This window comes from Melozone crissalis, unplaced genomic scaffold (assembly GCF_028551555.1).
Source record: "Melozone crissalis strain CALT ecotype California unplaced genomic scaffold, PUWL_Pcris_2 ptg000013l_1, whole genome shotgun sequence".
Lineage (NCBI taxonomy): Eukaryota > Metazoa > Chordata > Aves > Passeriformes > Passerellidae > Melozone > Melozone crissalis.
Window position 1 is genome coordinate 42591506 of NW_026535791.1, and position 16242 is coordinate 42607747.

Consider the following 16242-nt stretch of genomic DNA (forward strand, 5'->3'; position numbering starts at 1 on the left):
ATAACTTCCCATTTAAAGCACCCCCTAATTATGAACCCCAAATTTCTTCAAATACAAACCCTGTATTTTTAAAAAATAAAATGAAAGCTAAACCTTACTTTCTACTGTTTCAACAACTTAATCCAGTGTTTTGATTTTTCAGTGCTAGTTACTTCAGAAAAATACATATGTTCAAATAAAATCCATATTATTAATAGGAAGCCTCACTTGTCAAACTGTGGTATGACAGGTTCTTATTAATGTTAGTTGCAGCTCACTAATAAATAGGCTCTATTTACACATACAGAGTCCTGGAAAGTCAGTACAGCAGATAACTTGTTTAGGTATTTTTCTTTTTTTACAGAAGTACTTAAGTGTAACAAATGTGGTTTTTTGGTTGTATCAAAAAGGTTTCTATTCTCCTACTGAACATTTGAGGGATTTTTGTGTTTGACACCTAATAGAGATTGTGACTGACAAATGCAAATCCTCCATACACTGAAGGGATAATGATCAAAGAGCTATCCTCAAGTGAGTACCAAGTAAATATGTTTGACAAGTATAACAGAAGTCAGACATAGGGAGTGAAACACCTTTCCTGTGGATCTGAACAGAATTCAAATGCATTCCACCACTGTAATGAATCCAGTTTTTCCATGGGTAGCTTCTCCCACTTCTACTTTGGAATCAGAACTGAAATCATCTGGCTAACAGCTATCAATGCATATAACACAATGAGAATGTGAAAAGGGCAGACCCATGAGGGATGCCAGAGCTCAGGAGACAACTATGCACATTTGCTCCCTGAGATGATGGAACTCGGATATCTGTCTTATTCAAAGTGCTTACTTGTCAAAGGGGTGGAAAAAAAAGAGGGAACAGCTAAAATTCAACTTCATCAGTGCCTCCTTTTAAATCAGAAAAGCAATGGGACTAAAAAAGGTAGGACACCTGGAAAGAGGAGGGCGTGGGATGGAGGGGGAAAGAATCATATCAACAGTGACAACAGAAAATGCTAATACATTTCTAAAGTTAGAACTGAACCAGATCCAGGTACAGCAGAACTTGAAAGAACACTGCTACAGTGAACAAAGTAGCAAAAATAAAGCTTTCAGTTACTTAGCATTCAAGAAGTAAAAGGCTGCAGATACAAATGATGTGCAAGGCCACGAGAATTTCTTTCACCTTATGTGCTGGCTTTTGACGTCTTTGTTTTAAACATCAAGGTTAATTACACATTTCTAGAAAGCTCATCAGAGATGAGGAGCAGCTGGGGAGAAGAGAAGAACTGTGCTGATATTTATCAGTGGTTATAATGGTCAGAGGACTACAGAACATGGTTGCTACTTTATTCTTCCTCTGCATAGTGAGCACTTAGCAAGTAAACTTCATGTGGTGCAGAAAATGACAAGGTTTAGACAGGGCAATCAAGTTATTCTGAATCTAAAATGTACTAATAATTTGCATATGCATCTAACATACTAGGACAGGCACTTTATAAATAATTAAGAATTAATTTTAAAACCAACCGAGACAAACAAATATGGCCAAAGAAGGAGTAAGATGAGACCACAATAATTTCCATTCTGAAAATCCAATAAAGATTTTCAGAGAAGTCTTCAGAGATTAAAGGCTAATACAAAACCAACACACAACTCATGAACTTTCAGCTGAATTTTGAAAAGACAACTTGACTGCTTCAAAAAACAGATAACATTGTTTTAAAACAAGTAGGTTAGTACAGGTCTCATAACCTATGTGCAATTCCAGGTTCAATCAAAAAAAAAAAAAAGGGAATTAACATGACAAAATATGAATGTTTGCTGAGAACCAAGATACCATCTTCCAATCAATAATGGACAGATGCTAGTTTAACCAGATTTCATAGCCCAATTACCCTCATCTACAATTCTCAGACTTTCTAAAAACCTTGCATAATATTTGAAAATCCATGAAGATGGTTTTTTCTCTGCTAGAGCTACTCTATTTCATTAAGATACCCAGTTACTGCATGTTGGCCTGTAACAGTGCACATTTCTGCCAACTCAAGAGCCATTCCCTGCAATATGGAGTTTTAAAACAACCTAGCAAATAACATAGTAGGGCTCTTACTCCCTCAGAACAGTCCCTTCAGAACGCTAAATCTTTTGGATTCACTTTTGCAATTATTGCTGCCATTAGTAGGGCTTACAGCATTCATTTTAAATGAAAATGGAGGCTGAGTTTTAAGGAAACCTCAATTCAGGTCAACAAAAAACATCACAAGAGCAGACAGTATTACTCCCCACTAATCAACATCCATGGTCCTGTCAGGCAGCCACAAAGCTACATTCATGATTTCTTGATAAAATGTTGTGAATTTTCTCAAATATTGTCTTGTAATCACTTTGGGATTTTCTGTTTTCTCGGGAGATGTTCTCATCTAGAGACGTTGAGTTCCACTGTACTCATTTTTGTACTTAGCCTGAAACAAATATTCACTGCTTTTCAAGATTTCAACTTTTTGACCAAATGTAAGTAGAACATGAAATTAACTATTTCATTCTTTAACATATCAATATTCTCTAAATGGTTTAAACTGAGCTGTTTGGAGTCATCCGCATCATAGCTTAAGCTGTGTGTACTACTTGTAAAAATATTACAACTGAAGTGTTCACAAAGTCTGTGAATTACTGATCTGAATGGATGTCCCTGTCAGTTACCTAAAACTCTCAGAATGCTTCCGTTTTTTCAGTCTTTAACCTCCTTTTCCCACATTACAAGAACATCAGACCATCTTTTTTGAGCTATGAGACATCTCATCCTCCGTTCTCTTTTAAATTACTTTTTTTTTTAATGGTCACTTTTTATTAGCTGTTCAACAAAATGGTCTCCTGCATTTAGACACTAAACTAAAATAAAGGTATGCTGAACTGATTTCAACACTTCTCTTCCCATTAGGACTACGAGTTTTTCAGAAGCTGTCAAGGCATCCAGGGGTTTCAGTTCAGGTTTGTAAATTGTTCCAAAAACATATGGTCCTTCTAGATGCTTTATATGTTTAGAATTTGAATATAGTCTGATATTGTAGACAGTGAAATTGAATTATTAAACCAGTATAGGCCATCTGAAACAAATACATTCAAAATTATGCAGTATTTTTTGATTGCAAAGGCACTGAAACAGTTCTGAGCTGCTTACAAATAAGCCACAATGTAGGCAGTAAGCCTGTGCATCATTTCCACATCCTTCACAGTCTTTCTACCTGCTCCCACTTAAACACTCTTAGATGAATGCAGTATGTCTTAATGTATGTAAGTTACAAAGGAAAATGCATACCTGGACACTACCATGAGCTGATAAGTAATTAGTGAAAGATATTTAAGGGTCCACTGCTCTGAATAGAGAACTCAATTTACAACTCCCCTGTGTCTTCACCGCATGGCTGACAAAGTTGCCAAGACAGTCACTAAAAACAACAAATTACAGTCCATGATCCAACGTTTGTCTGAGAATTCACAGCCTTGATGGTGAAGACATTGCTATACTGAGATTCACAAATTGTTCCACTTACTTTTCCCCTTTTATTTAAAGGTATACATCACTTGTGATGAAAGGTATCAGATTGAGTGCATTAGAAACGGATGTCCTCTGCCCACAGAAATGGTGCCTCAGAAGTCACAATACAAGCTTTCACACAGGTCTGTCAGAATATTCACAGAGCTCTTCTGATGGACTACCTTTTACAGTGAGGAAATACATTGGTCTCTATGCTGACTCAATTAGTAGCTCCAATTAAGGTCATTTATTGTGTTGACTGGGTTACATGGAAGCTGTTCCTTTGAAACTGGATGGAGGCCTCCAGTTCATTTCACATAGGCCACCAAATTGTCAGAGGGTAGTTACCAACCTGAATCCTATTTGAAATAGTGACCTAGAAATGAACAGCTCTGCATCCTTCCCTGAGCCATCCAGTTTCCCCTCAAAAATATTTTAATCTGTCTTCATGTTAGGTTTGTTTAAATCTCCAATATTGAAGTTGAATTCCTTGAAGACTTGTATAAGAACAATTCCAATAGACACTGTGGTGAATCCACAAGCCATGCCCAAAAAATCTACGACTCCTACGTTACTCCATTCTCTGAAAAGGATGGCCGAAGCCAGCAGGACTAAAGTGGTAAACACAACATAGTAGATGGCACCAAACACAGAGGAGTCAAAACACTCCAGTGCCTTATTGATGTATCTGAACTGAATGATAATGCTACATCCTAATACTGCCAGAAGTACCAGACAGAGGTACAGAGCCCTTTGACTTGATGGGTTATTGTGAAAGATATCTTGAGCAGCCAGCCCAATGCCTTTTGTGCTGGGAACAGTGAAACTGCCCAACAGAGAGCAAATACTGATGTAAACCATAATATTAGTAGGTCCATGAGCTGGAGCTATCCAGAAGATAAGCAGGAGAAGCATTAGCAGCACTATGCAGAGATAACCCACGAAAACTGGAAAACAAAAAGAAAACAAGAAAATATCAAGATGAGAACTCTAGGTCTTCTAAAGATTTTAGCAGGCAAATCCTGTCCTAGCAGTGACTTTCAGGTATACATCACAATTAAGATTTGCTATTGAAGACAGACCCAAATCACTTAGCTTCCAGAAATATTGGCATCAAAACCTGATGATGATGTCATGCTCTTTGGGAAAAACAAATAACCATGTAGAAAATGACACACTGTGGCACATTTGAAATGGATTTGAGATGGTTTTTTTTAATCTTATTCTCTTTTCCATTAGGACTATACTCCTTAAAGTCTCCTATGACAGACAGAAGATAACACCTCATTCATAAACAGCTCATTAAAGCACAGTATATAGATCCAGCAAAGAGCTTCAACATAAAATGATATCCCACTAAGGTGAGCACATGAGTTAGAACAAAGATGAGGCCATATTATTTACATTATACAATCAGTATACATATAAGAGGAGTGAAAAACATTTCATGCTTTAGAGTTTAAAAAAATACAGAGCCAATGCTCTTTGTTCAGATTTAAATGGTAAACCGAGACTAAGGTATTTGTTTTCTTTTCTTTGTTTGCAGACTTTTTGAATAGCTGATGTTATTAGGCTTGAGTTTCTCTCACTTCAAGCAAATACAAGAAAAACAATAGTTGGCAGTTCGGCGCTTAAGCAAGAAAAATAAAAATGAACCTGGAACATATTAGTACCAGTATGTGTCCTCCAGCAGATGGTGAGCAAGAACAGGCATTTCAGCATATGTCTCAACAGCCTATTTCTACATACCTTTATTGTGCAAATAAACCTGGGAATACAACTGGTATTAAGTATAAACTTTTAATTAAAAAAACATGGAGAAATAAAGGAGAGAAGAAAGACAGTATTTTTTTGTTTTGTATAAAACAACTTAAATTGAGGTCCTAGATTTACACTTTTCATCTCTAAATAGCAAGATACAGTCTTTCATAATGTTATAAAATTACAAGTTCAACTGGCCATTGTTCTGAGCTTGCTGTGCAGGATAATGTTTTCAAAAGTATCCATGTTTTCGAAAGTACACATGTCCCAATAAATACAAGTTCTAAGAAGAGCAGGGCATAGTTTTCTTACACAAAACCTGCATTGATTTGCCTCTGTCACATTGTGATTTCTTCATCAGTCAATTTCCCTACCTGGTAGAAGTGGTAAGCCTCTTCCTCAAGCGTGTTCCTGCTCAACATCAGAAAATCATGAATCAATGAAAAAACAAACTACCTGGATTTGTAAGCTTCTCTTCAAGCTCAGCCTGAGTTGTTACACTCTCGGACTTCGGGGAATGGATAATGAGAACAACAGACCCAGCACAGCTCAGCAAACATCCCAGCTTGCCAAGAATGTTCAGTTTCTCTTTCAGCAGGTAAGAAGCTAAGATGGACCTTTGAAAAGAGGAAGAAAAACAGAAGTTTGACTACATCCTGTTAAAAATGTTTAACGGTGCTGTGCCATAAGAATTACCCTTTTAAAGGAATACTATCAAATGCTGACAAATTCTCAAAATGTATTTCTGACTTATCTGAGGAAAGATTTATCCATTTGCAGTTTTACTCCATCCTTGACATCTCACCTTAGGAAAAAAACCCAAAACAACACAACAAAACAAGACACAAACCCCAGCAAAACTTCTAGACACAACACCACCAAAACCACACCACCCCCTCAACCCTGCCCCCAAACAACTGAAACCCCTCAAACCAGACATCTGACCCCTGAGGCAGATATCTACCCACTACCAATTTGGTGAGCTGTCACAAAGCCCCATTTTATAGGTGCTAAGCAGTCAGGAGATAAAAGTGACCTTTGGTTACAAAGATCCCAGGGCTGGGCTCAGACATGTAGCTGACCAAAGTGAGCAAAAATAAGCGGGCCTAGGTTAAAATAATAGGAGGTATTTAAAGCACCATCAGCGTGCTTCACAGTGATAGAGCTAAAGACAGACATGAAGCAATGCCATCCATACTGTGAAGCAAATGACCAGTGCAAGCAACAGAAAAATCTCAAGGTAATGCACAGCTTTGTTCTCAAAGAGTTGTGCTTTTTCACTGCAGTAGTTCAACAACTGTAATTCATCTATTCACAAAACATTAGTTACATATTAAACTCCTTAAACTCACTGCCTTTTCTGTGCCTCCTACACACATAACTTCTAAGAAGCCAGGGGCATGCATGTGCAAGGAACTCCCTTGAGTTTTCCTCCTTGGCAAGAGGCCAGATCCAATAAAATGAAATCAGCATCAATAAACACACATGGGCTATGGATAGCTGGATAGAGAAAGACTGTGAGACAAAAGGAAAGATCTACATAGTAAGGGAACTGTGAACTAGAGAATAGGCAGAAAAGTCCAGAACAATCACAGAAAAGGGAGGAAAAAAAAAGTTTATCTGTTCAAAATCATAGTGAGAACTAAAAGCAGAAGATACTGAGGAAAACTGTTCTTCACTGCCTTCCCCCAGCCATGCTTTCCCGGGGAAAACAGGAATAAGTAACATTGTAACACATCATGAACAGCCATAAGCCTGACATTTCTCAGTGGACCTCCAGTGAGCACTGAGTCCATCTGACATTTTACTAAGTAGTAATGATATCCAGATAAGAACAAGAAAAGCAAACTCTTACCCAAATGGAACGCCAAGAGCTCCCAAGGGCGTCACTAGCACAGTTGGGACTGCAGTGTAGGCCAAGAAATTCCCTATTTGACCCAGTGCCACTGTCAAGAGAACCAGAAATAAGCCTTTAAACCCCTTTGTAAAAACAAGTAATCAAAACTTGCCCAATACTGTTTGGGAAAGACTGACCTAACTGGAAAACAGATGTTATAATTTGCTTAGTTCTGTTAATTTTGCACGTAAACAAAATTACTGGAAATTTTCTATAGTTTTGTATTTGTTAATACAAGATTTATATTTGCCACACAAGAATATCCAAGTAGGCACAGTAAATAATCTCATTTGTAATTTCTCTTAGTTAAATATAAATAAGACTATGAATTAGAAACACTCATGGATTATAATCACAGTATTACACTCAAATATTTGTATGAGGAGGAGTAAAAGTATATATAATCCATGGTTTCATCCTTAGAATGTGCATTCTCATAAAACAAATGTACTTGATTATAGTTCCTAACAGCAGTGTTAGTTTTTGGGGGGGAAACAAAGACAGCGCTGAGGAATCTACTACTGAAACACTAAGCACATGCACAAGGGCTCTTCAACATACTACACCAACTTTTCCTAACACTATGTAACATCCAAAGTCATTCCTGACAACTGCAAAAAGAACATGCCTGACAAGACACAGTAACAGCCTCAACCTTATTTCTCTTTCTTCCAGTAAAAGTAAATTCCAAGATTTACCACAGTATTGCACATCACAGCTGTGACAACAGTTCATGTGTTCAAGTTTTCAGTTAAAAAATAAAAGCTAGATGGTTTTGCAAGTGCTGGCAAGTTTATAATAGGTCAGCATACTTGCATAGTTACAGGGTCTGTGGTAACTGGCAAGAAGCTTGAGATTGAGCACAAATTACAGCTCAAATTTCCAGTTGCTGTTAAAAGCCATTATCAGCATTTAAAAACATTTCAAGAATCCAAGATGTCTTTATGCTCAGGCTGGCACTGCCCTCAACTATCAAATGTCATTACTATCATCCAGTTTTTTACATCTGCAAAGCACTCTGCAAACATTAATTAATTTACCAATTTAGCTCACATTATCAGTAGAGCTGAAGACCTGTATAACCTACAGGAAATACGAAGGAGATAAAAAAACTTGCAAAATTGCAGAGTGTGGAAAAATTATACTAATTAAATTCACTGAGGCTTTCTCTGTGCAGGAGTAAGACACAGAAATTGATGAGCAGCAGCATTTCTGAGGCACAAGAGATAGTGGTGATCTCCCTGTCCCTAGGAACAGAGTAACTCAGTTATCAGCCTCAGGCTGTTTGGAGATCTATGCAGCAACTCCGGCATTATCTTCAAGGCATCTGAAGGCATTGGGGCAGATCTTGGATGGAGAATGGTGCACAGCTGGCACTGCATTTCTGCAGATGACATACATTTCCAAATGACTTGGACAAAAGGGTGCTTTTTTTGGAGGTCAGGTGTCTGAACTTTGTGTTGGAAGAACTCTTAACAGATGGCATCAACATCAATCCATAAAGTAGATCTCTGAAGCTTCAGTCAAATGGAACATATTGTAAGGTAACTGAACTAACTGGAGATTTTCCACATCACCATGTAGTAGTAACCAGTAGTAGGAGCAGTCCCTTACCACCACAAATGACAGACCAGGACTAGTTAACACTAATTAAAAAAAGAAGCTCAGTGATTGTTACCATCTACCCAATGTTGAGGACCTTTGCTGCCAACCTTTCCAGTCCTCTCTGAACAGAAATTCCTCATCAGATACAGCAGTGCTGTAAGTCAAGACATGACTTCAGTTCTTGAAGGCACATCAAGCTTTTAATATAACAAACAAGTACCAGTACCCTCAAAGTTACTGCAACACAAAACCTGATGTACACTGGCATGTTTTTCATTAGCAAGGAGACCAGGAGTAGACCTGAACTGCAAAGGATACCTATTCTAGGCATGCCAGGGGCTTTATTTCAGACAAACTTCAGCCTGCTCCCGCTTACTGAAAATCTATTTGCAGCTCACATGCATCAAGTACTTTAAGTATGTTCCTAGAATTCATCTTCCAACCTAGTTTCATTTTAAAGACCAGGTCAGGAGCCCCAACTCTGCTATGAAATGTGAAATACAGCCCAATCTGTGGTGACAAACAGGAGATACACTTCACAAGTGTGCTCCCCATCTATAATACAACACTAATGCAGATGTCTTCACTGTAAGAACCAGCCACATCACTGCTGCTATCAAAACCTGCACTGAAACTAATTAATTAGCCAATTAATTAGTTTAATGCTCATTGAAATACCTGTATACATGCTGCAATCACTCTTTTGACTACAGAGTAAGGAAATGTGCAGAATGTGCAGCCCTTCCTCTGAAGTCTTCAGTAATCCAGTGGATCCCAGGGCCCCCAAATGGTTGGGCAGCATTATGCTGAGTCAGCATGCCAACACAGAAACACTTATTCACCATCTGAACAAACACCATGAGAACAAGTTGATAGAGTTTATGTGGTTTTTGTTAGTCATATAAACGCCAAATTCTCTGCTTGAGAAAATGATGTCAGCTGTTATCATTTCACCCAGATAACTGGGGGCTTTGCTAATTCCACAAGTAACACCTTTTCCCACAGAGCCTTTCTCTGCATCCCATAGGTGCCTCCCTGGCCCTTGCTGCTGCTGTTTGTGACTGTGCTGCCATTCTGAGTCTGTAATATCCACAAGCAGCTCTTCTTGCTCAGTTCCTTGGTAAAGCCACTGAGGTTTTGTTTTGAAATACCTGCATGTAGCTACTGGAAAAAAGTCAGCTGATACCATTCCCTTCAGCTGTTTTGCCTTCATTCAGTTCAGTCAGCTCTTTTAAGCATGAAATTGTTTTCTCTGATTCACCAAGATAAGTCCTGTAATAAAACCTCCCTTTTTTTAACTCCTTCTGCTCAGAGATTACAGATGGGAGCCTCAGGAGTGAACAGCGATTGATGCACAGATTTACTTTTACTTCGGCAGTAGTGATCCTGTCAGGGGAGGAAACTGTCAAAGATCCACTTAAACTCAGGTTAAATCAGCTGAACACTTTTCTTCTGAAGCTCTGTTGGCTTCTACACTTGCTGTGAACTTTGTCCTTCAATGGGATCTCTTGGTTTTCATTCCTTTTGCATAGCTTTAAGACAACAAAACCAAAAATCAGAGACCTACCTTGCTGCCACAAAATCAGAGGCAAAACTGGACCCATATACTTCTCAGAAACAGCATCAGAACTTTCCAAATAATTCACAAAAGGCTGGATTAGAATCTAAAAGTGGGGTATGATTCTAAACTTGTGAGTAGAACCAGGGCTCATGTAAGAGGAGAAAGCTAGCTGCTCCCCATGCTCCAGATTCCCATCAGAAAATGAACTTGGTGTTAGCAGTTACAAAGATATTAAGGGTAAAAGTACACGGATCTCATATCAGCACCACAGAAGGCTCTGCATTAGTCTTGCAGATTAAAAGCAAAACTGAAACTGTATCTGTTGAACAAGAAACCAAAAGCATTTTTTTTTTTTTTTTAATTGAGGCTGGTTAAATGCTTTCTGATCTAAAGCATAACATGTGTTCAATGAACCCTTTTGTGCAGAGCAACAATTTTTAATTCAGCTTTGATTTTTATTAAAAACTGAGCTGGCCAGTGCAATACAGAGACACAAACCATGCAGGAACCCAGAGTCAGAGCAGTGTGTGGCTGCCAAGGACTGCAAGCACCAAATGGTTTAGAAATGTGGAAAGATGGCTGACTCATGTTTGTCCCAGCTCTTTGCCTCTGCAAACACCACCAGGCTTGGTAGCCATGGTAAGAGTTTACTAAAAGTGGAATATTTCCAGGGATGGAAATTTCATGACAAGGAAGTCTAAGATTCAAGATGAAAACCCAGATTTCCTGACGTCTCCTATCACCATCTAAGCAAAGCTCCCTTTAAAAAAAAAAATTAAAACTTTTCAAGATACTTACTTGCAATAGTGCCCGACCACCATACTATATCAGTTAAGTATGAAGTACCTGGAAGTATAGGAAAATGTATTAGAAAAATATGAAATCACAGTATTGGAACTATGAAACAACAGTCGCAGTTATTAAAGACCTTAATCTTAAAACTATTCTTCAAGGCAACTGAATCTGAGATTTAAAAAAACAAAAAAAACAAACAAAAAAAAAAACCAAAAAAAACCCAAAAAACAAACAAACAAAAAAACCCAATATTGGATTTGGCTTATGTTTCCAAGTAAGACTTTCTTAAGACAATGTGTTAGTCAGAAGTTCTGGTTTCCAGTTTGAAGTACCACCTATGAGACACTAATGCAGTATTGCGTAGAAAAGCATCCAAAATGCCAATAAATGCTTCTGAGGGTGACATTTAAACATACAAATTAAAACCTGGGAGAACTGTAAACCTATGGAAACAGAACATGAATTGGCTCAGTTAGTTTGCTAATACAACCTCAGTGAAATTTTATCAGAAAAAATGTAGCTGAGAAATTGTTTTAGCAGTTTTGGCACACAGGTTTGGCAGGACCATTGTGTTGCCTTATCTTCCTGCATTTAAGCATTGGAAAGTGCTCCACCTGAAGCCTCTGAATTTCTAACATAGTTCAGTTTCAGTGAGGAGTAAAATCTCTGCATTGTCCTTAGTGCCTCCCAAACTGGAGGGTGATTATCTTCACTGTCAGATTATAAGCTCTTGCCTTGGGATGTGCCCAGGTGGAGCTGGTGCACCAGAGAAGTTCTGCTTCTGCAGAACATCAAGGCTCATGACCACTTCCTAAACTAAAGCATGGCCTTCTCTGGGCACAACCTTGGCATCAAGTCATGCTCCTATGTTTTGCTCCTCTTTCTAGCAATACAGCTCTGCATTCATTTGGGAAGATGCCCTCTCAAAAGCTGCTGGAGTAGTAGGCAAAACTGTACCTACTCTGAAATCCCAAATGGAAGGAAAACACAGCCATCACTAACTCTGGAAACACATCAAGTATTAAGCACTTGGAAATCACACTACACAATTGAAAAGAGATGAGATATGACTAATGAAAATGGCCAGCTTTAGAGTGGGCGTAGTAATTTCTTAGACTTTTGTTATTGCATATAAAATAGAAACACTGTTGGGGGCAGAAATTATAGAAAATATTGACTCAAGTAAGGTAACTTTGCACAATATTTGTCACCCACTGCTGTTTCTAACTAGACAAGGATTGCTAATTACATCAATACTATATTATTGATTCAAGAGAGAAGACAGGAGAGACTTGAAGTGCCTCCTTGTTAATTATACAACACCTGCTGAAGACAATGGAAAGAAGACATCATTTGACACTGGCCATCACAGACTCACAGCTCCAACTGCTAATTCAAGGCAGATCCCTACTGCTTCATAACATGAAATAGAGAAAAACCTGGGGTATTTTCCTGGATGCCTCCTCACTGAGCATCCGAATAGAAAGAACTACAAAATGCTCAGCAAGATGCACAAACACCAGTAATATCTTCAAAACAGGAAGTTTCACAGCTGCTAGCACTGAGAAAACAGGCACACGCCTGTCACTCACTTAACCCAGTGCTCCACTGAAAGTTCTTCAGGAGTAAGTACAGCCTAAATAGAAACTTCCTCCAGCTGTCTTGGGTTGCAAAATTATTCTTTTTCTCTTGTGTTTTCTCATTGTTTCCCTTTCAAAAAAAAAAAAGTTTGTATTTATGATGCAAACGTGATTTCTCAGTGGACAATCAAAATGGGTTACAGCCATCTTGGAGGGAAAGGGAGACTATGCTTGCAAAACAAAAGTTTGTCTGATGCATTTAGATGTAAGGTCATTGCAGGAAGAGCAAAAAAAAATTTTTAGATCAGGCTGCCAGGTTGTAGTAACATAGTTCCAAGCTTGCTTTGCTCCACTGCATTCACCCTGAACATGCTAGATGCAGCAGGCAATAGAAATGCAAATACAAATATATCTATATATATATATATTTGTATATTATACATAGGTGCACATATAGGTACATATTTACATACATGAAATGGATACAGAGAAAATACTGGAACTAAAAAGGATTTTTCTTTAAAAAGAGCTCCTAGAACTTATGGACACATGCTCATACACAGACACCATCACCTACAAAAACAAATGGCTATTGACCACAGTAATGCAATTCAAAGGCATGATGCAACCTGTGTTTACAGTCTTCCCCTTACATAAAAATATGATACTAAAAACAAATAAATAAATGTTTTAAAATTGCATTTTCCTATGTTCAAAGCACGAAGATGCAACTAGAAAATGCTGTTCAGCTGCATGCTTTGGGGAGCTCAAGTTTCAAAATAAAATTCAGAAGATCTTCACACTCGTGAATTTACAGCTTTGCTTTGGCTACACTGTCTAGACAGCACAGTCAGTTCCTGAATATGTTCACCTCAGGAAATAATAATGAGGCATGGGATTTCAATATGAAATATAGAAGAAATATTATTTTATAAGAAATATTTATGTTACTGATCTATCTCTTCTCAAAAAGTGGAAACCACCACATGACTGATACAACCTGCGTGTGTCTGTGGAAGCGATGGAATAAACAAGCAACACGATGTGCTGGTGTTGTTCATGGCAAGACACTATCTAAGCCACAGAAACTGGTAAAGTCCCATAAGTACATGAGAAAGAAGAACCTGTGTATGGGCAGGAGCGCAGACAACACCAAAGTCGCAGTGCTGTGTTACAGTGTGTCAATACAGCTGTGTTACAGTACGGGCTCTGCCCGTACACCGGGGGGCTGTTGGTGATGCGCAGTTCCCCAGCGCTGACACCCCCTGACCGACCCGCACCGCACCGCACCGCACCTCCCTCCGCCTCTCCGCTCATCTATCACCTCCCCTGCGCCTCGAGCCAGCCACGGAGCTCTCCTGTCAAACACGCTTAGGAGACAAACTGAAGCCGGCTCCCCGCTCCAGACCGCGGGAAGATGTCCCGCACACCAGGCGGCACGGGCACCCCCCGACACAGGCTCCGACCCAGCCGCGGGTGTCCGTCCTGCTCGCCGGGCCGGGTCCCTGGGCAGCCCGTCCGCCTGCCGCCCTCCGCTCCGGGCCGGCACCGCCGCAGCGCGGGGAAGGCTGCGGGCGAGGGAGGGAGGGAGCGGCCCCGCACACCTGGGAGGGTACCGGGGTGCGGAGGGAGGCCGGGAAGCCCCGGGAGCGGCGCTCCCACCCGAGGCCACCGCGGCGCCGGGCCCCTACCTCTCCCGCGGGCCCGCACGATCCCCTTCTTCTGCAGGACGAAGGTGGAGCCGTTCACCAGGCTGGAGACCACGGCCACGCTCAAGCCCAGCGACACGGCGGCGGGGCCGGGGCTCTGCGCTGCCCCCTCGCCCGCTGCCGCACCGACCGCCATCCGCATGGCCCCGCCGAGAGCTGCAGGCGCGGCGGCTGCCCGGGCCCAGCGCTCCCGGCAGCGGCTCTGCGCCGGGACCCGCCCTGCGCTGCGCTGCGCCGCGCCGGGGGCGGCTCCGGGCGGCAGCGGCGGCTCCTGGCGCGCGGCCCGCCGGGCTCGGCAGCACGGTGACGTCATGGCCGCGCTGCCCCGCGGCCGGGCCGGGCCGGTACCGCTGGCTCCGGGCCTGGCGAGCCGGCCCAAGCCGCTGCGAGGCCCCCCCGCCCCGCCGCCCGTGCTCCACGGGGTCCCCGGCCGGGGCAGACACCGGGCAGAGGCTCGGAACTGCCAGCGTTCGTGGGCAGCGGGTGCGCGACGATGTAAACCAGGGGGATGTGGAGAAATGCACACAGGGATGTGGAAGGAGAGGAGAGTGACAGCAGGGCGAAGGGATGCGGAAAGACAGAGGGATGCGAGAAGACGTGCAGAGCGATGCGGTGTGCAGGACAGAGGAGTCCCGCCGGGACAGAGTTTCAGGCGTGCGAGCAGCGCTTCTTTCCAGCGCTCTCGCTTTCCCGTGGGGTTTCTAAAATTCACGTTGGCTCCCGGTCCGCCCGAGAGCGTGGGATGATGCGGCGGCAGGGCCAGGCGGGGGTCGAGGCTGCCATCGCAGCCCCACCGTGACCAGGAGCTGCCCCTCCATCCCCCCTGCCAGGCCAGTGTGCGGGGCAGAGCCGGACAATCAGCCGGGCACTGTGTGGCTGCGCACTGGGAAAGCCTGGCCTCTGCCGGCAGTCACGCACACTGCCTGAAAACTGGGGGATCCCTAATCCTTCCTGCAGTAAACCCGGTAATCCACTTTTACTTCCAGGAAAAATTCACTCTCTTCTAATGGCGCAGAGCAATGTCAGATTCTAACATTTATGATCCTCCTTTCTTAGCTCTCATTCAGCATCTTCCAGGTCCTGGGAGGGCACGAGCAGAAGCCATCCTGCCGTTGCAGAGAAGGGCTGGAGATCCCTCTGGCAGCAATACAGCTGGGCCATCACAGGGCCACTTCTCTTTGAGAGACCTCAGTCTCTCAAAGATGAAGTGCTGAGCTGAAAGTAATCCTCCTTGCTCAGCAAAACATTTGGTAGCAGGTATCTCACTGCAGTTCTTACTGTTTCCAGATATATGTTGAAATAAATCAATCCATAATGGATTCCTGTGGCAACATCCGTCTAAGGAAATGAGCCATGGTATCTTGGCTTAATATAAATGGAAGTGGATATTTTTGTAATTTTTAGCAATTGGGCATGGTTCTTTGCACATATTTTGGCATTTTCAGGAAATATGAGTTTAGAAAAGAGGCAAACTCCTGGAAATATTTCTCTTGTCGCATATTTCTTAGTTTGCCTACACTGCTTGAGGCAGCTGTCCTAGGAAGGCACAGGAACGCTGTGATGATTTTTTTAAGGTTTAATGGCAAGATATGTAATGCTTACTGCAGTAGTGCCCATATTTTCACTTAGGTTGTTTCATCGGATCATTGTATCAATACTGAATGTGATGGAAGAGAGGATTCATCCTTGTGGGACTCACAAGACCTGCAAAATGAGTACACAGGAGGTGGAAGAACTGTTATCCATAGCAACCCTTGGAAACAAAGATAGAGGTGAAGACAAATACAGGCTAATTATAAATATCCATTTCTGATCTAT

General features: G+C 41.5%; 1 protein-coding gene across 1 annotated transcript; it reads right to left on the reverse strand.

Annotated features, from left to right (window-relative positions):
* Window positions 1–1531: 1531 nt before the first annotated feature.
* On the reverse strand, window positions 1532–14581 carry NIPA1 (NIPA magnesium transporter 1). The gene is made up of 5 exons (XM_054272020.1): window positions 14407–14581; window positions 11139–11186; window positions 7133–7223; window positions 5734–5894; window positions 1532–4463 (listed from the first exon to the last, which is right to left on the reverse strand). Exons 1-5 carry the CDS (start codon window positions 14564–14566, stop codon window positions 3952–3954), a joined length of 972 nt encoding a protein of 323 aa, XP_054127995.1. The 5' UTR covers window positions 14567–14581; the 3' UTR covers window positions 1532–3951.
* Window positions 14582–16242: the final 1661 nt, after the last annotated feature.

Bases quoted from the DNA above. Each gene is read 5' to 3' on its own strand.
- NIPA1 (XM_054272020.1), bottom strand. From the start codon at position 14,566: ATGCGGATGGCGGTCGGTGCGGCAGCGGGCGAGGGGGCAGCGCAGAGC. The intron at 5,895-7,132 runs GTAAGAGTTTGC...CTCTTTTCAAAG, and splicing joins GCTCTTGGCGTTCCATTTGG to GTCCATCTTAGCTTCTTACC. The intron at 4,464-5,733 runs GTAGTTTGTTTT...TTTGTTTTCCAG, and splicing joins AGAGAAGCTTACAAATCCAG to TTTTCGTGGGTTATCTCTGC.